The sequence below is a fragment of the Carassius gibelio genome, chromosome B6, assembly GCF_023724105.1.
Source record: "Carassius gibelio isolate Cgi1373 ecotype wild population from Czech Republic chromosome B6, carGib1.2-hapl.c, whole genome shotgun sequence".
NCBI classification, from domain to species: domain Eukaryota; kingdom Metazoa; phylum Chordata; class Actinopteri; order Cypriniformes; family Cyprinidae; genus Carassius; species Carassius gibelio.
The window spans coordinates 20,038,543-20,062,355 of NC_068401.1; the positions used below are offsets into that span (position 1 = coordinate 20,038,543).

The 23,813-nt window shown below is 37.2% G+C and overlaps 1 protein-coding gene across 1 annotated transcript in view; it reads right to left on the reverse strand.

Annotated features, from left to right (window-relative positions):
- Window positions 1-138: 138 nt before the first annotated feature.
- The window catches only part of LOC127960142 (LHFPL tetraspan subfamily member 3 protein-like), a 64,248-nt gene continuing 40,573 nt past the window's right edge, over window positions 139-23,813 (reverse strand). The window contains exons 2-4 of the mRNA XM_052559722.1: window positions 14,791-15,027; window positions 12,480-12,496; window positions 139-6,042 (exon numbers count right to left, since the gene is read on the reverse strand). Of these exons, the coding sequence (XP_052415682.1) occupies window positions 5,989-6,042; window positions 12,480-12,496; window positions 14,791-15,027 (308 nt within the window). The 3' untranslated portion in view covers window positions 139-5,988. The remainder of the gene's footprint in view (window positions 6,043-12,479; window positions 12,497-14,790; window positions 15,028-23,813) is intronic.

The following is a 23,813-nucleotide window of genomic DNA, read 5'->3' on the forward strand; positions in this document are numbered from 1 at the left end:
ATATATATATATATATATATATATATATATATATATATATATATATATATATATATATATATATATATATATATTAGTTTTTAGTTTAATTACAATTTAAAAATGTAAAGACGTAAAAAAAGAATATCATGTGTACCTGCCTTGTGAAGAGTTTGTTGACAGGATGGTTGAGCTGCCTGGAGTCAAGTGTGAGGTGGCTCTGAAAGATCCCCCACAAAACAAAACAAAACAACACACAAACAAAACAAAACAACACAAACAAATCAAGAACTGTTTCAGCCGTAAAGGAGAAGGGTATGGTTCTAAATAGAACTTTTAACATGACTGGAGAACTTGTAAAGAACCCAATGTTTTCTACAGTTTTAACTGGCTCCAATTTCTAATTAACATGTGACATCAGAATTTACAAAATTCTTGTTTGATGACCACCCCTTCTACAGTTGAGCTTTCCCCTAATTGTTGCTTTCTTAAATTAGTAATAGCATTTTAATATATAACAGCCACTAGTGTGAAAAGTTAGAACAAGAATATCACAGTGTATTGTTTCAAAATTCTTTCATCACGATATTGAAAATTTGTAATAAAGAATTATAAATCAAGAATTAACATTAGGCCCATTATATTTATTATTAGTATTTGATATTTCACATCAATCGAGTGTTAATGAGTTTAGTTAATGGAATAAAAAAAATATATATATTTTGTAAATAGCTCCATGTGAATTATACAAATTGCATCTCATGTATGACAGATTGTTTAATGTATGACAAATTAAAAATAGCAAAAACAGGACACAATATGTCACTTTTTTTTTTTAATTTATGGTGAAGCCAACTTCAATTACTATTACTCCCAGGGTGGAGGTGTTTCTCTCTGTAGCACAGCTTGCTGCACCTGGCAGTAGCAAAGATGCTGTTTAATGCCTGCTGGTATGTTGGCACCTATTCTGGCCATGGCCCATCCTGTCTGTGTTGGTCAGTGCCCAGCCTTTTGATCTAGCCCTTCATTCTCCTGGTGCTGCTAATCAGAGCTACAGGAAGTGGCTTTCTGCCATCAATTGCCAGACTGGACACACATACAACATTTTTCCATAATTGTTATGTAATGTGCAAGCAGGCTTGCGGCATATTTTTCTTTTTCAGATACAGCTAAATATAGCACACAAACACAAGTTCATACCGAAAAACAAAACAATTAAATGAGGTGTTTGAACATTTAGGTTTTGTTTTTTTTTTCTTAAATGAGACGTTATTGTGTTGTTGTTTTTTTTCTGTCTTTTTTTTAATTTTTTTTATTTGAAGCACTGATAAGGAATATTTCCAGTTTCTAAAAGCATGTATTATAATTATTATTTTTTGTATACCCAAGTACAATTTGTACCTTCTCTCCAAATAAACCCATAACATGGTACTCAATGTTTTTTGTTTTTTAATATTTTAAACAACAACACCAACAATGTTTCAGTGATGGTGACGATTTCAGTTAATTTGCACTCCCCTATGACTTGCAGAAATATTTGTATACATGTTTGTTTAGTTTAGAGATTACAGCATTCCAGAAAGATCAGAGGGGGAAAAACATTTACCACTAGAGCAAAAAGCAATAAACTTTAAAAGAGAGGCATTACACATGTGAAGCACAAGAAGAGACAATGTGAACATCAGAAATCAACCATGTCACATCTTTCCACAGTAGTCTTGTTCTTAATTTTTTTTATATATATATTTTTAAATTGTTGATCAATAAAAGAAGTGTTTTAAGACAGAAGAGAAACTAAAACAAAAATAAACGAAACACTAAGCCTTCAGTAACATGGGCCTATAAACACTTGTTTTTAAACTTAAATGTTAATGACTGGATGTTGGATGAGAATGTTGTTTCAAATGAGATTAATTGAATGGATGTTGTGTGGTAATGAAGATAACAGACATACTCGTAAATATCAAATTAGTTTTACATGATTTGAATACTGGCTATCCAGTACATTTCTTTGAAAAGTTTCTTTCTACATCTACACTGTGTCGAGATGAAAATGTTGCATAAATCAATTAAAAAAAAGATAAAAAAAATAAACCCCCCCAAAACAGCTGGGCATTGGTTATGGTAATGTTTGATGGATGTTAACAACCCATCATATATAGTGCAAGGTGGAATTATCTGAAAATGCAACATACCATTTTGTATAAATTAAAGTTGGTATGCTGTAACAATTGCTTAGTGCTACAACAGGCATTAGAAAAAAGAATTTAAATAGCTTTGAGAAGAAATTATATTCAGTAGCCTACTGCAAAAATATACTGCCTCTGAGGTGGCCTTTTTTTTTTTTTTTTAATAACTAGTTGTCATTGGGGGTACTGTTTGTGTATGTACGTCCATGCTTTGTGTTTTTCCTGTAAAATAAAGGTTGACCAGCACAGTGCACCCAGGTTGAAATAACCATTAAATACTTTTTGTTTGTAGTTTTACAGGCTTTGAATGTATGATGTACTGTACAAAATGAAATGTGAATGATGAATGATGGATACAGAAATACACTACCAAGTTTGGTCAAACCAAGACATTTTTTATGTTTTTTGAAAGAAATTCCTCCTTCTGTTTACCAAGCATTACACATTAAAAATTTGTTTTTTATGCATTTAGCAGACGCTTTTATCCAAAGCGACTTACAGTGCATTCAGGCTATCAATTTTCGTGTGTTCCCGTGGAATTGAATCCCCAACCTTGATATCACAATGCTCTACCAATTGAGCTACAGGAAAATTATTTTAATTAATTTACAGTTAATTAATCAAAAACTGGATCTAACTACCACAGAAAGAAGTGGACAGCCCAGATGCTTAACTTGTCTCTAGTTCTGTGCAACCGGTTCTTGACCTGAGAACGAGTCAATCCTTTGTTCATTATCTGGCTCGGCTCGGCTCGGTGTTCATCTTCAGTTCTCTCTTCACAGCAGTTCAGTCAGTGTACTGTTTGAGTAAATTAATTACTCCGGGATATTGGTTTATTTTGACTCAGAGAGAGTGATCAGCCACGTTAAAACAGCTTAAGTCATTTTTGGATTAATGCTTTATTGGAGACGCAAACCATTTCAAACAATTCAGTTCGATTTGGTGAACTGGTTCAAGAAGAACCGGTTAAATTGAATGATTCTTACACGAACCGGATATCACTAAACTGCAGTGCTATGAACGTGCTCTCAACAGACCTGGAAGAGAAGTCAATGCTAAATAAAGTCGTCGTTCTTGTTATTTTTGGACCAAAATGTATTTTCCATGCTTCAACAAATTCTAACTGACCCTCTGATGTCACATGCACTACTTTGATGATGGTTTTATTACCTTTCTGGACTTGGACAATATACCGTACATACATTTTCAATGGAAGAACAGGAAGCTCTCAGACTAAATCTAAAATATCTTAAACTTTGTTCCGAAGATGAATGGAGGTCTTACGGGATTGGAACGACATGAGGGTGAGCCATTAATGACATCATTTTCATTTTTGGGTGAACTAACCCTTTAATGAACTGTACACATTAAAGTTGAACTTCCACAGTGAAACAGAGGTACTGTTGGCATTTCAAAAATGACTCTGGCAGAAGAAAGTGCTTAAATGGGCAAGAAAACATAAAGAATGGATTGTAAATTATTATTGTGATTATTATTATTTTCAAAAAAGGTATTACAGATAAATTAATTTAAGTTTCTAGTGTTGAACTGGGGTTAATGGGAATTACCAAAACAAGTCAAAACACGTATGGTAAGGGCTGCAGAAAGCAGGAGAATGCCTTAATAAGCTGCTGAATACTGAATGATGCACATGTAAGACTCTTTGATGAACAGAGTTTTAATAATGCCGCATTTATAATACACCATTGTAAATTTCTTTACAGTAATTTCTGGTTAATTTGATGCATCCTAGGTGAATAAAAATCTCAAGTTGTTTAAACAAGCAAACAAAAAATGTCTTAGTATTTCCTAACTTTTTAACAGTAGTGTAGTGACTGATGAGATGCAAGGAGTTTATGCAGAAGCTGCATTTTAAGGTTATGGAATAGAAAGCCATTAGTCTCAAAGTCCAATGCAGACTATTCTTCCTGGTCCTCATACCCCCACTCTCCGTCTGATCTCAGCATTATTCTTAAGCTTGTTTTCCAGTGTCGCATATCAAGAGTAGGAGGGGTTCAAGGCTGAGGTAGATGGGGAGCAGCAAAGCAGTCTTTATCTAAGGGTGAAAAGGGTTTAAGCACCATAGAGTCCATCACATTTTATTTTCAGCTCTGAGTCCTTCTCATGTCATCTCCAAAATCCGCCACTCAAGGGGCCACAGACTAGGGGCCAGACCTACCCCAACAGGGCTTTCCTCTTAAGGTGATCCAAACTGGTGTTGTCCAGTACACATTGCAGGTCTGTGTTGGATCTTGCCACATAGCAGAAATCATGCCTTTACAAGATCGTTTAACACAAAGTGGAGAGAACTGAAACAAAGTAAAACCTGCGACCAATATTGATTCTGCACAAATTCAGATTTCGTTTGAATGGTGCACTATGGTGCAGACATTTAAGAGATTTATAACAAAATATTAATGTTCGTCTTATTTGCAGTTGGGACTGTTGATATCATCATTACAAGAATCGGTTGTTGCATTTTGCATATAAAGTCACATAAGTCCATTGAATGAATGGTGAGTTTATGCTGAGAAATTGTGTGAATAATTGTGCTACACATCTTCCTTGGAAAGAGGTAGTCATATTCATGACTGTGTAGGGCTCAGTAGTGACCTAGATGGGTTACTTTTAACTTTGTGCTGTTCCACTGTGCTCTAATGTGGGAGATGGCAGGTACGAACATATTGGGCCTGAGTAAAATGCAGCATGCAGGGCTTTTCCTCGAGACAAATGATTAATGAAAACAATGAAAGAAAAATTCACCTTGGTATAATGACCACAAAAAGCTGCAGAAAATGACAAATTATGAAATTAATGTAACAGAGTCTGAAGAATGTTCACATGCTATTCCCTATTGATAAATTTATCTCACTCTCTCTAAAAGGTTCAGGGAAAAAGGAAATATTGTTCCTGTAAAAAAAAAAAAAAAAAAAAAAAAAATGTTTAAAAAAAGATTAAAAGAAATGTAAGAAGAGATTTGCATGTCAAATTAGATGTCTGTGGGATAGTTGTGTATTTAACTGTTGTTAGTCTTTTCTGTTGCACAGTCATAGAGTGATTATTGGTACCTTCAGGTGAACTGAGAGATAAATTAATAAATCTTCTAAGTCCACTCCAGTTTGTAGAAGGAATATGATGTGGGTGAATAAATGCTTAATGGCTGTACCCTGTATCAATATAAATATAGAATTTACAAATTAACTATTTAATTAATCATTTAACTTTGATTGCTGACCACATGTACAAAGAGGGGAATTAAAAATTTGTCAGAAAAAGATGGTCTTTAAAATTACATCTTGTGCTGTACAAAATGTTTTTTTTCTTTTTTTTTTCTTTTTTTTTTCTTTAAATTTTTGGCTTGATGTTTTTCCCTTTTTATCTGCGTGTCCAGAGTAGCACCCAATCTCTTGTACATATGCATTGATTCATTACATTTTCTTAAAGCTAGAAATATGTTCCCCATTTTAGATAAAATATGAAAGTCTGAACATTATATCGCTGTTGCAAGCATAATCATGACTATCATCATAATTGTCATCAAAGCATTATTAAATAGCAATAATAATATGTGTAACATGTTACTTTCCCAGAGTTGTTGGTTTATGTAAAGCTGATTTTTTCTTCTTTTTACTGATTTTAAATTCTCATGGTTTTTAAATAGGTATATGTTGAATATGTTCTCTTCTTGAAGTGTATTCCAGTCTTTTTTTATATTACAAAGAGCTGAACTAGCAGCATCCTGACTGAGTTAAGAGACACAGGCCTGAGGACAAGGAGAGAGGAATGGAGGAGAAGATAAAGGATGGAGGATGCCGTCTCCTCACGGAAACCGCTGGACACCGAATCGAGGGTCCTTCGTATCACGTATCTCAATCTAAAATAGACAATAAAAAGGGACAAAAAGAGAGAAAATTATACAAAAAGCAGTATTAATTGGAACTCACTATGATAAAAAAAAAAAAAAAAGTTACCAACATTCTCCTAAATATCTTCTTTTGATATCATCATACATTTAAAATCATTATATTTTTTTCCACCAACAAAATATGAGGGTTTTTAATCAAATTAATTTTCGGTGAAATTCTGCCTTAACAAAAAAATTTTTTTTGGTTTGTTTCTTACATGTATATATTACTTATTTAATGAGATGATCAGTTTTCTTATTTTACTATAGCCTCATCTATACTGGAGAAAATACATTTCCCAGTAAACATTTCCTTGTTGAAAAAAAAAAAAAAAAAAAAACCCAGCATATACTGGTTCAGTATGTTTTGAAGCATGGCTGCTGGTTTTTTTCAAGTCCACCAATAAAATATGAGAAGTTTCATCAAATTAATTTTCGGTGAAATTCTGCCTTAAGAAAAAAAAAAAAAAAGTTTGTTTGTTTCTTACATGTATATATTACTTATTTAATAGGATGATCAGTTTTCTTATTTTACTATAGCCTCATCTATACTGGAGAAAATACATTTTCATGTAAACATTTCCTTGTTGAAAAAAACAGCATATACTGGCTCAGTATGTTTTGAAGCATGGCTGCTGGTTTGAGCTGGTTTAACCTGGTCCTGGCTGGTCATATGATGGTCCTGAGCAGGAGCTAGCTGAATTTGAAAGATTCTATAATATATTTTAATGATGTGAAAACTAACATATATATCAGAAAGTTTGCATACCTCCAAACATTTGGCAATATGCAATAATCCTTCTGATATAGATGTTAGTTTTCACATCATTAAAATATATTATAGAATCTTTCGAATTCAACTAAAAACTTTGTTTGGTAATGATGGGAGTGAACAAGCATGTGGTGTGTACAGCTGAGATATTTTACTTATGACATGTTAGTGATCTCCAATCAAGTCAGTCTTTTTGGTTTTGGGAAAGCACTAAACTGTTCAGTGAAGGAGGGTATGAAAGCAATTGAGTTTTCCCTTTCCAATGTTCTGGCTCTGTCTCTATTAAATCCCTGATCTTGAGTTCCTAGGATGTCATTTTAGCTTGCAGAACATCTAAATGAGTGAGGGAAAACTGGAAACAAACATACAGTAGAACAGTGTCCGTCTGGTCTGATGGTAATTCAAACTCTTGACTTCTTGGATGTATTCTAGGCTTCTGCAGTAATTCACACTGATTGCTCCATCTGGTCGTAATTCATGCCAAAGTCAACTTAGCCAACAGTTTCTGATTTCATATGTCACAGTTTCTCTATGCTGTGGAGAGACGGAGATTCACCTGAAAGAGGACTGCTTGCGATAAACTGGACATTGGTATCTGGAAAGTGAATTTGTATGGCACCTGACTGTAGTTCAAGACAATCCTTGGTAAGACTTTGACAAACCCAATTATTTGTTGAATCCATCTGAACATTCAGGCTGGATGATAAATCCCAAGAGCAGCACCACACTGATATACAAGGGCCACTGTTTTGCAGTTTAGCTCTAACCCTAATTAAAGACATCCAAAGCAGGACTCACTAGAATCTTCCAGACAGGATGGTTGCAGAAGGATGAGACACACCCTGGATTGGTTTTTTTTTTTTTTTTTTTTTTTTTTTTTTTTTTTTTCATGACTCTACACTCTGGCATAGATAAAGAGGCAACCAGAAATTTACTTTCAGTGGTTACAGGAACGGAAAGCATTCCCTGGAGTGGTTGCCTAGGACAGGTGTTTTTAAACTGGCCCTGGAGGACCCCAGCATTATTACATATTTTGTATTCCTCCATTATCAGACACAACCAATTCAGGTCTTGCTACTAATGAGCTGATGAGTAGAAAGCAGTATTGCTCACAGCAATAGAACTGCAGCTACTGACAAGCATCAGCTTTTACTGGACATGCTGCTAAATAAAGACTCAGCTTACCAGAATACAAATCACAAGTCAATTACAGTGTTGGATCTCATCCTTTATTTCCAACAACCGTCCATGCAGACTTAAGTCCAATATGGTATAAGCTCATATTCAACTCCCCTGGTGAAGGTGAAAAAGTAGATGTGCTTCCCTGCTGTAGACTGAATGATAATACCTTTTCATCTCCCTGGAGAATTCAGCAAAAAGCTGACAGAAATGGGGTGCAGATTTCTCACACAGCCACTCCCCAGCAGTAACATGGATAATGACGTTAGTGATCTTTGCTTTATTGGATATATAAGTTGGAGGGTTGGAAAGTTGGAAGATGCAAACACTGGGAGAAGAAACAGCTGCAGCTGCATATGTGGGGGGTTCAAGATCTAATGAGAAAGAAGACAGGGCTTCAGAGAAGACAGGGTTTATACCAAGTTTTAGGGCTGGATTTGGGAAAGCTGATACTTGTGTTTTTTCCACACAAAAAAGTACGCCTTGCTGACCCAGAGCTGATCACCTTCAGATGACTCCATGCTGACTAGATTGTAATGGCATGTTTGAATGAGGAATCACTAGGCTCTAATGGAAAATTATCCAGAAAAAAGCTAACAGAAAGTCCCTGGCAGATAAACAGAGCTGGCAATGGGTCTCTGTTAGGCAGCAATACAGGCAAATAAACATGAAGTCGGCAAAGGAAAAACATAGTCAAAGAACAGAAGAATTCAGGAACCAACAAAATATTACTACAAAGCATTCAACAGGTAAATGAGGAAGAATGCCAAGACATATTAAACAAGACAGATATCAGTGATTCCACAAATGATATATTGACTGGAAGGCTGGGAGTCCATGTGGAAAAATAAATGCATGAGACACAATAATCCTCCACCCCCTAGACTTCTTAATGTAGTGAAGAACTGAACTGACAAGTGACATATAAAATGTGCAGTTTGTACGCACATAATCATACATATGCCCATATTTCAGGTGTGTAATTTATAAATCGCAGATGATCTTGAAATTGTGTGGAGCTGAATGGTTTCAGATCTTTGCATTGTGAATTGCCCCTAATTAATGTCATCAACATAACAGAGTATGAATCCTTTCCTTGAGAATGGTGAGCTGCAAGAATTGTTTAAATGTACAAATACCTACAGAACTAGAACAACGAAAACTGTGTATGTCTCCTTAGACCCTGACGTGACACTAAGCACTTTTTCACTAGATAATTTCCAAAGATCCAAAGATAATTTTTATAAATCTGAATGTTTGTGTGGATTTTGTACAGACGCTCTAAGATCAAATCTGTGCTTAAGCACGTACCCCCGAAACTGTATTTGAGAACCACTTCCCTATTGAATGCTATAACCTTTTTCTATTCTGAAAGTACTGTCAAGTAGTAATTGTTGTTGTTTTTAGTACATGACAAATATGTTATGATTACATCAAAGTATGCCACAAATAAAAAAAAAAAAAAAAAAAAAAAAAAAACAGACATTCATTGGACTGGGCCTCTATGGAGGTTCACTGTCTTGTTTGCTGTTTAAATAATAGCACTTTCTGTGATTCATGTGGAAGAATCAGCCAATTTAACAAATAAGATTACACACACAAGTCATAATAAATCATTGTGGGTTTTGGGAGTGAATGCAATTTACATTAATGTAAAGATGGATCACACAATAATTTGGCATATACAATGCATATTACAGTTTTTACTCTATGGCAATGTGTTAAACCTGCAACCCTTATAATACACCTTTCTTAAATTAAGTATATCTAGGATTACCAGAGGTCACATTTCTTAAACTAAAAATTTCACTCAGGATCAGTTTCTAAACAGCATTCGTGCATGAAAAGCCAGGTGCAGATATTACAAACTTTCTTTAAAATGGCTTTATTATGTCTGTGGGCCAGATCATCTCAACTTTAGCTTTAGTCTGTTATATGGTCCAAATGAACCCACTGCTTTCCATTCTCTGGGGTATAATTTTCAGAAATTGTAAGTATTTTACAATTTGGTGAACTGGTTGCAAATTTGTATGAAAGTATTGTCATCTCATTTAAATATTTTTGTGCAATCTGCTCCCTAATAGGTTTAGGAGAAAACATTCATGATGACGTTTTTCCCTCCAAAAACAAGATCATGCAAATTCATATATAATTGCACATTCTAACATACTTAAAAATTCACACGAGGTGGGGTTGACCGATGACAGGACAGAAACTGCACTTATTTTATATATATCAAGGATGTCTTACTCTGTAGTGTTTATTACATTCATATATAATTAGCAGTTACTACCAACCTGGCAAATATTTGTGTATGTTTTATATTAAAACTACAGTGGACATAGTCACGACAAGTCAAAATGTGTGATTAAATCAAATTTCAGTAGACATTCAGCTGAATTTGTATGCACCATGCAGCTCTTTCAAAAACATCTGGGTCATTCTTGTTTGGTAGTAATCAATCTGTCAAAATTTCATAACAAACTTCCTGGTTAAAGCTGCAGTCCGTAACTTTTGACATTCTAGCGGTTAATAAACAGAACTGCTTGCATGCTGAAGCAATCTAAAATAGTCTGAATATATACACTTATTATAGGTCTCTCAAGTGATTCAGGACAGGCTAAAAACATGGTTTGGAAAATGGATTCATGGTGTACTCGCTTAATATATACATTTTGCACATTTTGGACACAAAAAAAAATTACGGACCGCAGCTCTGATTGGTTGTTTCTTACCGGGAGTGGTGTGTTTCTGCAAATGGCAATAGGACCACTGGGAGGAGCCAGAGGAGCTTGATTTTTTCAAAGATTATCTGTCTCATATTCTACTGTCAGGACATAACAGGTTTAACAAATATGTAAAAAATGCATTTTTACAAAAGTTAACTACTGCAGCTTTAAACAGGGAATATTTTAACATGAACAAATTACCCACAGATAATGGTTATTTCACTAACAAACTGAAGTGCATAAGCCAATATCAAAGAAGCTTATGGATAATTAGTTACAAAAAGAATTACAAAAACTGTACTAACTGAATGAAAGCAAGTAAAAATATTTAATAAAAAATTTGGTGATAGTCCAGAATAATGTGCGATTTATTAGCTTTTTTTAGGCCAGTCATTTTGGACTGGGAAAACCATGAGTGTAACATGGTGGGGGGAAAAATTCCACCCAAAATAAAAAATTATCCCGAAATTTTTGGGAAGTTAACAGGATTCATTGAATGCAGTAGACTATATTTGAAGAAGAGAAACAACTGACAAACTTGGCTTCATACACACTCTGCAGATTTTCTGTAAATACTGTTGTCACTATTTGATTTTTTGTACAGAAGTGGATAAAAGCACTTATTCTCAAGAGTAGTGTGTACATGGCCAGTAGTTTTCTTTTCAGTGACAATGATATGTATTTTCAATTAAAAAACAAGTGAAATTAAACACTGAATATTATGTGAATGTTTTTTTTTTTTTTTTTTTTATCTTTACAATCCTTAGTATTAAATGTTGACTTAAAGGGATTGGATGATAGTAATTATTTTATGACTACACCACTAATCAGACCTTTTTTTCAGATCCTTCTAGTAACAGAGTTGGATTGAATGTGAATGTAAAACAATGTGAAAGGGCTTGGTTGTGGGCCAAACTGTGACTACTCTACCTGAACTGCAGATAGTTGCAACACTGCCAAGGAAATTACACACAAAAGGACACGACAAGGGAGTGTTAAACACCATTACTTCATTAGCATTATAGCTGACAGGATCAGAAAATATTCCAAGTGTGAAGCCCCTTGGTAATATCAGATTAGAGTTACATGCTATGATTGCATACATAGTTTTTAGGGAGTAATAAAAACAGTGAATTTAAACTGTACTCAATATTAAGAGTTCCATCTACAGGAAAGAGATGACCCTAAATGTAGAAGTTGCTGTGGAGGTAAACTGCTGTTCATAACATTCTGATAACACTACAACTGTTCATACACATCTGACTGCATACACCAACAATCAAACTATGCATAATATAGAGTTGTTAACTGCGTGCTGTTTTTAATGCCTCTTTCTCCAGATTTATTGTAAAGAAACACCCAACTTTGATTAGCATGGAAAACGTGTTCTTATATCAGAGTTCAGTTTAAAATGTTTTGTAATACATTGTAGGCCATATATTTGCTTCCATGCTTGCCAACATAGCTTTTTGACACATGCTCTATTTTCATGCAGTTTTTTACCTGCTTTGAATAATAAATTCTTTGTGTTTTTAATGTCTATCCATGAATGAAATGTATAAATAATTATATGTCTGCAAAACTGAACTTCTATAAAGTAAGCTAATTGCTAACCATGACAACAGAAAATACATATAGTCAGGGAGATATTACAAGACTATAGTCTGTGCCACAACAACTTTACATGACCACACAAGCACAAAAGTCACAGCAGCTGAACAACTTACCCTGGATACTGCCAAATCTGTGAAGACAGAATAGAAGTGATTGTTTAGTAAGGTGTGTGCTGTGTAAAGAGTTTGCATTGTTTGCCAATTTTAATACTGGATTTCCCCCAAAAGCGTTTAAAAGAAGAACACAAAGACAGTGGAAATCTATATCAATGTATCAGTGCTTGTAGTCATTGCTTTTTTCAAGCACTAGTTTCTGTGTTCTTGACTTTCCTGTTCTGCTCCTCATTCTGGTCATGTTAACTGTGCCATCAACCATCCTGTTTATTCATTATCATATGCAGTCCAAATAACTGTCAATATCTTTTGTATTGTCCTTATATTATATTGATTAATTGTATGCAAGTGCTGGTGGTTTTGCTCTGAGTTTAGAAACTCCAGCACTCGCCTTTAGTATATCAGCGATACAGTTTTTTTTTTTTAATGGAACATTTTACCGAGCCCATCAAAGCAGACCTACAATAGTTAAATTGAGCCAAGACAATATTTGATGGAGTTCCACAAAATTTGATGCAAAGTTTCCATTCATGGAAAATGGAAGTTTGTTTGTCAATCCATTCCATTTTGTATTTGCTTGCTCCATTTCAGATTAATCCATTGCATATATTCTGGCTCCATATAGTCAGCACACTCCCTCAAAAATGTCTTATATTTCACTATAAGAATTATCCTCATATGATCAGTGGTGGACAACCATAGATTACATCAAGCAACACAGCTCTCAGGTGCGTAGTCCACATCTCTATCACACATCAATAGACTGCTCTCCATTGTGAAAAATATATATATAAATAAATAAAATACACTGCCATTTTAAAAAATTAAAATAAATACACTGACATTCCTGTATATACTGAATTGCCAATGACACACAGTTACTTGCTTTGAAAGCTGAAGGCTAATATTTGTAATATCCAATTGTTAACATACAATTAACATAACATTAACAATTAACATACAGTGTTAATCTTATTTCCACTTGCTATACTGGTAAGATTCTGTGTCCTGCACCATGGGCATGTTATACTCTTGTCATGATGTTAATGCTATGTTCACAGGAGGATCTCACTTTAATACACCTTATATAAGTGTGCATATTAAAAGCCCAAGAAGAGTCTTTTCTGACATTAGATCAACAGAATACATATAGTGGAACATGACAAATAATCTGGGGGAGTCAATTTAAATTTGGGGGGTCAAATAAGATGGTGGAGTATAGTAGAATGGATTTAAGGCATAGAGAACACATGGAAAGTGGGGGAGGTTTAGTAACCTCCCACAAGGTTTGTATTGATTTTTTCAGAACCTATGCCCCATCACAGATGCTGTGCACACAAATTCACACATTTGTCTTCTTCCTGTCGTCATCGCTTATGTACCTTCTTTCCAAATTAATTAGCAGAAAGCAAGGTTGATGGAGAACATGTATGTGCCATGACAGCTGCGGAGTGCCAAGCTGCTGGGGAGAAAGCAGCAGATCGTCTTATCTTTCTGGAATCTGACATGTAACCATGACAACTTCCCCAGTTGATTTGGGATGCTATAAAGGAGTTGGGGGTGTTTTTTTCTTCTTCAGATTTTCTCTGTTTTTACTTTTGCCAATTATTGATTGTTGTAAAAGCATTGACAGGATGACGACATGTGAAAATGCTGTCAAAAAGTTGGATTTAAGATATCAAATATTTATGAGCATACTGTATATGTCTGTATGTACAGAGTGGTATTTACACCTGGCCACTTCATGCATTTTTGATAGAGCCTTTTCCATTGATGTTTAGCTACATAAACGTATTTCTTTCTGTGCTAATTTACCTAAAAATAGTTAATTTCCATTGTAGTAATAACACTCTCTTCTGTCCATATGGCAGTTAATTTGAGTTTTGCAGTTGCTACATCTGTCTCACCCATCATTGCTTACTCGTGTGGATTATAGGGCTACCAATCTTCCATATGCCGACATACTCCCAGTTGGAAGGAATAAACTTGCATATGTTGCATGAACAAGCAGATGCTTTTCCATTTGAAAGAGTAGCATCTGAAATACATCCAGAAGATTTGATTGCAGTTCATCTTGAATGTGTCTTGGAAGACATTTACACTTGGACTTTTCATGACAAATTAGATATGATGGCCAAGTGTAAATATCCCCAGTCACTCAAGCTTACTTACTCATCATATCAGTCACCAAAACAAAGCTAACAAAATGATGGCATCCCCAAAAAAATCCCCAGCAACATGCGACTGTTTTGTCACATCAAACAATAACCAGTTAATTAATTGATTAAAAAAACTGTAGGCCACCTCTCACCTTTATTTTCAGCTTTGATTTCATCATGCATAAAGTCGTTCTGGCGGTTTCCAAGGACAAAAGCAAGAAAGGACAGAATGAGAGCATCTAGGATTCCGATGATGGCCAGTATGTAAGCCCAGCGCACTGAACAGTTTCCCAGTGTGTATTTTCCTGTCTCCTCTCCGCACATATCCCGGATTACCTCTGCATCCCAGCCATCTGGGAAAATCAAACAGCCCAGCACCAGGCACACAGCTGCCAAGAGACAAAGTTGAGAGACTGAGACAAAGGACTGTATAAAAAAAAAAAAAAAAGTAATATATATATATATATATATATATATATATATATATATATATATATATATACAGTGGTTAGAGTTCATGTGTAAAGTATACAAACAATAGTCACATATGAATTAAGACAAATTAATAATTTAACCATAAATCTAAACAGTACCATATAGAAAAGTTGGTCACCTTTTATTTTACAGTGCTCATGTTGCTGTACATCTACACAGCAGTGAGTAATAAGTAACTTAGCAAATACTGTGCCATTGTGTTACATGTTTACATTTTTACTGTGTTATTATTTTTTTTGCAGCTACTTGTACTTCATACTTAGTATTACTACTAATTAATAACAGTACACCACACAGGAACTGCGATATAAAGTGTTACAATGTTCTAGCATAACTGCATCTGCTAGATGGAGAGTGAGAAAAACAAAGGACATAAACAGCAAGTCTATATAAAAATATTAGTTTTTGTTTTTTGCTGACAATCTTTTTTAGTCCCAAAAAGAGCAGAACAAGGTTGAAAATGACTAACACGACAAAAGGTCCACTTCAAAACCTTCCTAAATAATTAGGAAGGATGCATTAATGTTATACCTGTAAGAAACAACCTAAAAAGAGATGTGCAAAATTTCATCAAGGCTTTTCTCATTTATAAAGGGTCACGTACTGTAAGTTATAGTAACAATTTGGAATATATTTACATTATAAATCCAAGGTTATAGATTAGAAAATATGCAAGATTTATTTATTTATTTATTTTTAATTTTGGGGGGAATTAGATTTCTAGACAACAAGTGCAATCCAGTGTACTGCCTGTAGATCACGCAACCAGTGTTTTTTTGGTCATGCCCTCCTTTGTAACATATTTGCATGACGAAAAAAAAAGGACATCATTTATATTCATACATTAACCTTTTTCCAAAGTCACTTAAAAATGAGAATATTTCATATATATATGAGCTAATAATATTAATTTTTTTACAAATAAAAAAGTCTGTAATAACTTAATCGTAAAAATATACATAATTATATACATACCATATGTTTTTGTACTACATTGTTCTGTTATTTTTAGTAAAAAACATCAAACTTTTTACAAATAACATTAAAACATATATCAAAAATAAAAATGAAACGAAGCCCATGAAAAAAACAACAAAAATAAGTTACCTAGGTGTCAGGGTTCTGTCACTTCAGTCTAGTGGTATTCATGGTTTTGTGACAGAGCCCTGATACTCTCCTCATGTCATTGTTTTCATGTGAGCGCGCGGCTTCGAGACTGCTCGAGCCGTGCGCTCTTGTCTGCGTGTCCTGTTTCATGTTGGAGCGTGGTGTTCGGATCCCGGCACTCATGTCTTGCTGAGTTTCGGTTTCGTGTCGGGGACCGAACACTCGCGTTCCATGTTCTGTTTTATTGTGTTGTCTTGTATTGTTGCACACAGCTCGAGTTATCGGCTGTGTGCTTACTTGTTATATTTTGTCTTGTGCTGTCGCACGCAGCTTAGTTTTTACTGGCTGCGTGCTGTCTGGTGTGAACACGCAGTTTATGAGCTTGCTCATTAGCTGTGTGTTTGTGTCCAATTCAAGCACATGGCTTGCGATTGGTTTGCTGGCCATGTGCTTGTTTTTGTTTTTTGTGAGCACATGGCTTTTGTCTTTGTTCCTATGTGCCATGTGCTCTCGTCAATTGTCTTGACCCCACCCATCTTGTTACCTGATTATTGATGTAATTTTCCCCGCATGGGTTCCCTCGTTACCCTCCTCATTAGCTCCCTATTTATTGTCCATGTGTTTGCAGTCTGGTTGCTAGTTCGTCGTCTAATATTCGTCTGTGTATATTGTGCCTTGCCCTGCCAGTCAAGTTTGTCTGTTTTCCCCCACGGGGTAGTTTTTGTTTGTTTGTTTTATTTTTATTACGATTAAAGAGGCCTTCTCTCTGCATCATTGAGTCCTCGCCTCATCCCTCTACCCACACCTTGACAGAACGAACTAGCCAGTATGAGGACTCAGCGGAAGAAGGGATTGCACCGTCCACCAGCCTCCACCCTCTCCAGCCCCCACTACCAGCATATGCTCCAGTTTAAGATTTTGATCTCTCTTCATCAACAAGGGACTGGTGTGAGGGATTTTGCCCTGGAGTTCAGTGGTACTGCAGAGGGATTGGAGTTTAATGATGCGGCCCTCAAGGACCTCTTCAATTATGCCCTTGATGAGCCTCTCAGCTGGTGGAGAATGAGGGGGCTGGACCACCTGTCGTTTGGGGAATTTGTGGAGTTTGTGGCACGTTCCCCAGCTAAGGAGGCTGCAGTGCTGCCTGTGGTGCATGTTTAAGCTGCAGATCCACCTGTGGTGGATGAAGGAGCTGCAGTACCCCCTGAGGCGACTTGCGACACTGCAGAACCCCTAGAGGTGGCCGAAGAGACTGCAGCACCTCACTCTCGTAGACGGAAGAGGGGTAAGAAGAGGAATGGCTCTACTCCGCCACTGCCAGAGGAGCCTGATGAGGCTGCAGCGCCCCACTCTCGGAGACGGAGGAGAAGGAGAAAGGCTTCCTCCATCCCACATGGCCTGGAGGCCATTCAGGAGCCCACTGCTGGCCTGGAGGCCATTCCAGTCATGCCCAAGCTCCCTGCCCTGCCGGCGCCGCCCAAGCTCCCTGCCCTGATGCCGGCTCTGCCCTTGATGAGTGCCATGCCGGCTCTGCCCTTCCTATCTGTCGGGGTCCCTGTTTGGCTGGAGGCCTCCTGGTCTCACCGTCTGGTTCCACCCTGCTGGTCTTCCGGGGTTCCTGTTAGGCTGGATCCTCGCTGGTCCGTCCCTCCGGCTCCGCACTGGTGGTCTGCCGGGGTTCCTGTTAGGCCGGAGCCTCGCTGGTCTGTCCCTCCGGCTCCACCCTGGTGGTCTGCTGGGTTTCCTGTTAGGCCGGAGCCTCGCTGGTCTGTCCCTCCGGCACCGCCCTGGTGGTCTGTCGGGGTTTCTGTTAGGCCAGACCCTCGCTGGCTCATCTCTCCGGCTCCACCCTGGACCACTGCTGGGACTCCTGGACTGCCTGAGTCTCCTTGGTTCAACCCTCCTGCCCCTCCCTGGTCTCTTTTAATAACTGCTTGGGTTTTCCTGTTGCTTGACTGGGCTCCCTTCCCTCCCTCCCCTATTTTGTCTGTATTTTGATTTCCATGTCGTGTGTTCTGTTGTGTACCGGTTTTGTGTTGCCATGCCTGTGCTGTCTTGTTCCCGTCTTGTTTTTGGGTGTTCCTCGTTAGGGACGCCAGGTGGCGTCCCTTTTGAGGGGGGCTAGTGTCAGGGTTCTGTCACTTCAGTCTAGTGGTATTCATGGTTTTGTGACAGAGCCCTGATACTCTCCTCATGTCATTGTTTTCATGTGAGTGCGCGGCTTCGAGACTGCTTGAGCCGTGCGCTCTTGTCTGCGTGTCCTGTTTCATGTTGGAGCGTGGTGTTCGGATCCCGGCACTCATGTCTTTGCTGAGTTTCGGTTTCGTGTCGGTTTCATGTGCTCTCGTCAATTGTCTTGACCCCACCCATCTTGTTACCTGATTATTGATGTAATTTTCCCCACATGTGTTCCCTCGTTACCCTCCTCATTAGCTCCCTATTTATTGTCCTTGTGTTTGCAGTCTGGTTGCTAGTTCGTCATCTAATATTTGTCTGTGTATATTGTGCCTTGCCTTGCCCTGCCAGTCAAGTTTGTCTGTTTTCCCCCACGGGGTAGTTTGTTTGTTTTATTTTTATTACTATTAAAGAGCCCTTCTCTCTGCATCATTGAGTCCTCGCCTCATCCCTCTACCCAAACCTTGACACTAGGCAGTTACTCATTCCACCTAATTCACCTATTCCAGACCTATGAACCTATGAGATATATATTCTAATTTGGCACTACAACAATGCAGATGAGGACCAATTATGCATTTTCTCTTCCTTTCTCCTTATGGTGATGAGTGTGATGCATTTCCACATGAATGGAAAATTTTGGGGTGTATTTTAAACTGAACAGGCAGAGCAGAGAGGAAGACTTTCTATTAATAATCGCTTAAATTGTGGGCCTGTTCTTCACACAAAAGAATTTCACAGCATTGCAATGCAGAACACAAAGTGCTAGGGCTTCATGGTAAAACTGAATTCATGGTAGAATGAATTTACAGTTGGGAAAATATTTATTCATTCCATTGCTGATTTTGTACGTTTGGCCACTTACAAAGCAATGTAGGGTCTATATTTTTTATGGTAGATTTATTTTAACATATAGAGACTGAATACTAGCCCCAAAATCCAAAAAAAAAAAAAAACACATACAAAAGTTAGAAATTGATTTGCATTTTGTTAGTGAATTAAGTATTTGATCCCTAAGCAAAACGTGACTTAGTACCTACTTGTTGCAGAAACCTTTGTTGGCAAGCACAGAGATAAGATTTGCACACATCTCAGGAGGGATTTTGGTCCACTCTTCTTTATGGATCCTCTCTAAAACCTTAAGGTCTCTTGGCTGCCGTTTGACACCTCAAAGTTTCAGCTCCTTCCACAGATTTTCTATAAGACTGAGGTCTGGAGACTGGCTAGGCCACTCCATGATCTTAATGTGCTTCTTCTTGAGCCACTCCTTTGTTGCCTTGGCGGTATGTTTCGGGGTCATTGTCATGCTGGAAGACCCATCTATGAACCATCTTCAGTGTTCTGGCTGAGAGAAGGAGGTTCTAGTTCAAGATTTCACCTCAATGCAGTAAAGTCATCTTGTACCCTTAGCAAAAAAAAAAAAAAAAAAAAAAAAACAGCCCCAAAGCAAGCTGAGTCGTACCACGCAGTGGAAAAGCACCAATAGTCAGCATTTCTCTCTCTCCAAACACAGAGATTTGAGTTAAGTTAATGCTAAAGAGCAAAATTTTGGTCTCATCTGACCACAGCACTTTCTCCCAAGCCTTCTCTGATTCATTTAGATGTTGTTTTGGCAAACTTTAAATGGGCCTGTACATGTGCCTTCTTAAGGAGTGGGACCATGCTGGCACTGCAGGATTTCAGTCCATTGTGGCATAATGTTTTGCTTGGTGACTGTGGTCCCAACTGTCTTAAGATCATTAACAAGCTCCTCACGTGTAGTTCTGGGCTGATCCCTCAGCTTTTTCATGATCATCATTACCTCATGAGGCAATATCTTGCATGGAGCTCCAGACCAAGGCCGATTGATGGTTATTTTGTATTTCTTCCATTTCCGAATAATCGCACCAACAGTTGTCTCCTTCTCACCAAGCTTCTTGCAGATGGTCTTATAGCCCATTCCAGCCTTGTGCAGATCTACAATCTTGTCTCTGACATCCTTTGACAGCTCTTTGGTCTTGCCCATGGTCAGCCGTTCCTGACGTGCACCAATCCAGTCTTGACACCTATCCCCTGCGGTCTATTTAAATTCCCATTCTTCAGTGTCTCTTCAATCGCATCGCTGCTTGCAATTAACTCCCTCCTCCAACCCCAACTCCACCAACTGGACCTGTAATCCGATCTAACTTTGTTCTTTCTTTACAGTCTCTTCATTGGAAGCAGTCTCTATCACATTCTGTTTACAACTCATGTAATTGTGAATTGTAATTATATATGCTTATAATGGTTCTGTTCTGTACCCTAGGGGGGCGGTTTGTCTTGCTGCTCTCCCCGCTCTGTCCAAGCATGGCTGCATGGACAGGCGTGTGGAGTGTTGCCCAGAACATAACCATACCACCAACCCTAAATGTATGCCATTATAATTGTCATAAATATGCTCATATGCTCAAATATGCTCGGAAGTGGTCCATATTGAAATAATCAATCTGTGGGAGACAGAATTATTGCTGGTAAATAGGGGATTAAATACTACTCACTGAAATACAAATCAATTTCTAACCTTTATATAATGTGTTTTTATAATGTCTCTATACGTTAAAAAAATTTACTTACCATGATAGTTATACAGACCCTTCATTTCTTTGTAAGTAGGCATCTTACAAAGTAGGTATCTTACAAAATCAGCAGGGGAACAAAATAAATGTTTTCTTCACTGTATCCCCCCCAAAAAAATGCTTTATGAGCCCTATGGTTGTGTGGAATTGATTGAAAGATAATTTAAGAAGAGACAGCAAAGACACTTTCAAGATTGTAAACACAAAATTAAAGTGTTCATACAAAGATTTATTTTTGTAAGCTGTGGGGGTGGTAGTGCTTTTGCACTGGGGCTCATACAATCCTAGTCCTACCAATGTTAGAAAAATGTGCTTAAATGCGTCTAAATACAATAGAATTCTCAGGTTGTTCCCAAAATATGGGTTTGCACTGCAGAGCAGGAATCCAGAAATACTTTGGTGACTAGGAACTCGGACAACTATTTTTTGAATATGGCAAAGGTTGCAAGTGGTGCCAGATTCATTATTTTAATTAATCTTTAATTAAATTAGTTTACAAAGTCATGCACTGAGAACATCTTAATTGCTTTATATATTATGTTATAAATTATTTGTTTTATGCATGTTAAAATTTAATGTAACTTGATGTCGATAAATGCACTTTAATAACTAAATTAAACTGAAAAATTTCATCAGTGGCAAAATTTTTATGGGATAGATCATGTAGAAATGGATCATTTAAATGCAGGTAGAGTTAATGTGCCTCTCTATGATTTTTACTGTCCCCTTCAGGTCACTCCATTGAAATTTTCCTGGAGGTTCTACTGTTTCTACTCCTATCTGATGTCATAAAGATGAATACATCAGTGCAAGACTGCCTGCACAGGAACAGATCGATAACTACTTCTTAATCTTTGTCTCTTTGACCCACTGGCGCATATTAGTGATATGGATAGACAGGAAAGATAATACACAATCACAGAATTTACACTTAAGTCTTAAAGTAGACTAAACCTCTAATTAAAATGTCTGGACTATAGTGATATTCATGATGATTTTTTTGTTAGTTTTTGTTTTAACATTAATTCCAATATGTCCCATACATGGGTGTGTCTGCTTTCAAAATGTAATTTATCACCTATAAGAAACAGGACTTTTGGAACAATGTCCTTTGCATTTATAAATCTAGTATACATCTAGATGTCTTACCACAGTTACACGTCATGTCTAACATAAACAAGGTGGTGAGACTGTTATATAGGGGTATTTTTGATTCATGGCCCAGTAAACCTGCCAAATCATAACGTTACATTTAAATACGAAGCCATCTGTAAAAATATCTGAACAATGAACAGACCTTTCCACATGAAACTAACCCAAAACATGTAAGCATCTGATCTCATATGAATTTGACATGCTGTGTCAGACATCCGACAAAAAGTCATTTCAGGGAGGTACCCCCCCCCCCCATCTCAGCTGTAGTCACCTTCTCAGAATGGGAGAATTGAGATATATTGGAGCAGCCTTCCCTGCGCTTAGCCTCCCTAACATGTTGTGGTCCCTAAAAGATATAAAAGCATAAAATATTATTTCTATGTAATTATTTGTTAATTATGTATAAATATGTAGATTACTTTTACTATTTATATAATCTGCTTATACAATTTATGTAAACTGCTTTTATTTATTTTCCATTGCAAATTTAAACAGGTCTAAGGAGTTTGTTGTTTTCATGTAGCCTTGGCAACTAGCCTGAATAATATGCAGATGAAATTAAACTTGTCAACTCACCTCAACATGCCTTTTGCAACCATATAACCAGCCATGGGCAATGCTTGAGCAAGACTGTCATTATGTTTAACACCTATAAGACAGGGGCACACTTTCATGTAGTCTGCCGTAAAATGTGTCTTATGCTTTTTTTGTTTTGTGGCACTTTCCCTCTGCCATGGTGCTCCTGTTTCTAGATAGACATAACTGATTAATTTTGTTCAGGAATCGGGAGAAGAGATAAAAGCCCGCCCACACTGACAATTGATTGGTTGAGTTGCAGAAACAGGCCAATTAGGATGCTCTCTGTCTTACATGCGCTTCGCACACACGCACATTTAGCATAGCAAGGTCTCTCGCTCCCTCTCCCTCTCTGCCGTGCGTGCGCTTCACGGTTTGAAACACAGTATCTGTTTCGCATGCGCGCTTTTGCTCGCTCGTTCTAGATTCCGGGAGGTTTTAACTAATTTGCGGGTCTCAGGGAGCCGCTTTCAATATGCGGGAGACTCCCGGAACTTCCGGGAGACTTGGGATGTCTGCTATGTGAAAAGTCTGTAATTCTTGTTGTTGTTGTTTTTAGTAATTGGATAGTGTGTGAAAAAGACACATGTATGAAAAATACAATTTTGTCTAGATATCATTAACCTGTATTGAATGTAAATATAATATATGAGCACTTCAAGTAATGAATACCTCATGGTGTGTATGCCCACTTCAAGACCATACTCTACAAGAAGATAATAAAGTATCTGATTTAATGTCTGCAATATTCCTGTAATAGTATAACCCGGAGATTACATTATTACCCAGGCATATTCTAACCTCTTTATTAAAAATTTGTGTATGTTTAGACCAGGTTTACACTAAAATATATTTGTTGATGCTGCTTACTTTATTTAAAAAATAAGGCATGTCTAAGGCACGTAGGCACCGGCGCATGACCTTTAGCATGCAAACTGGGTTTCCCCTCTGGTAGAAGCCTTTGGTCTTGAGCCACCACTGTAGTGGTCTCATGTACAGCAGGCCAATAGTATTCACGTTGGACGCAGCTGCCATCAGACCCAGCAGTCTCCGAGACTGCTTGACAGTGAGTG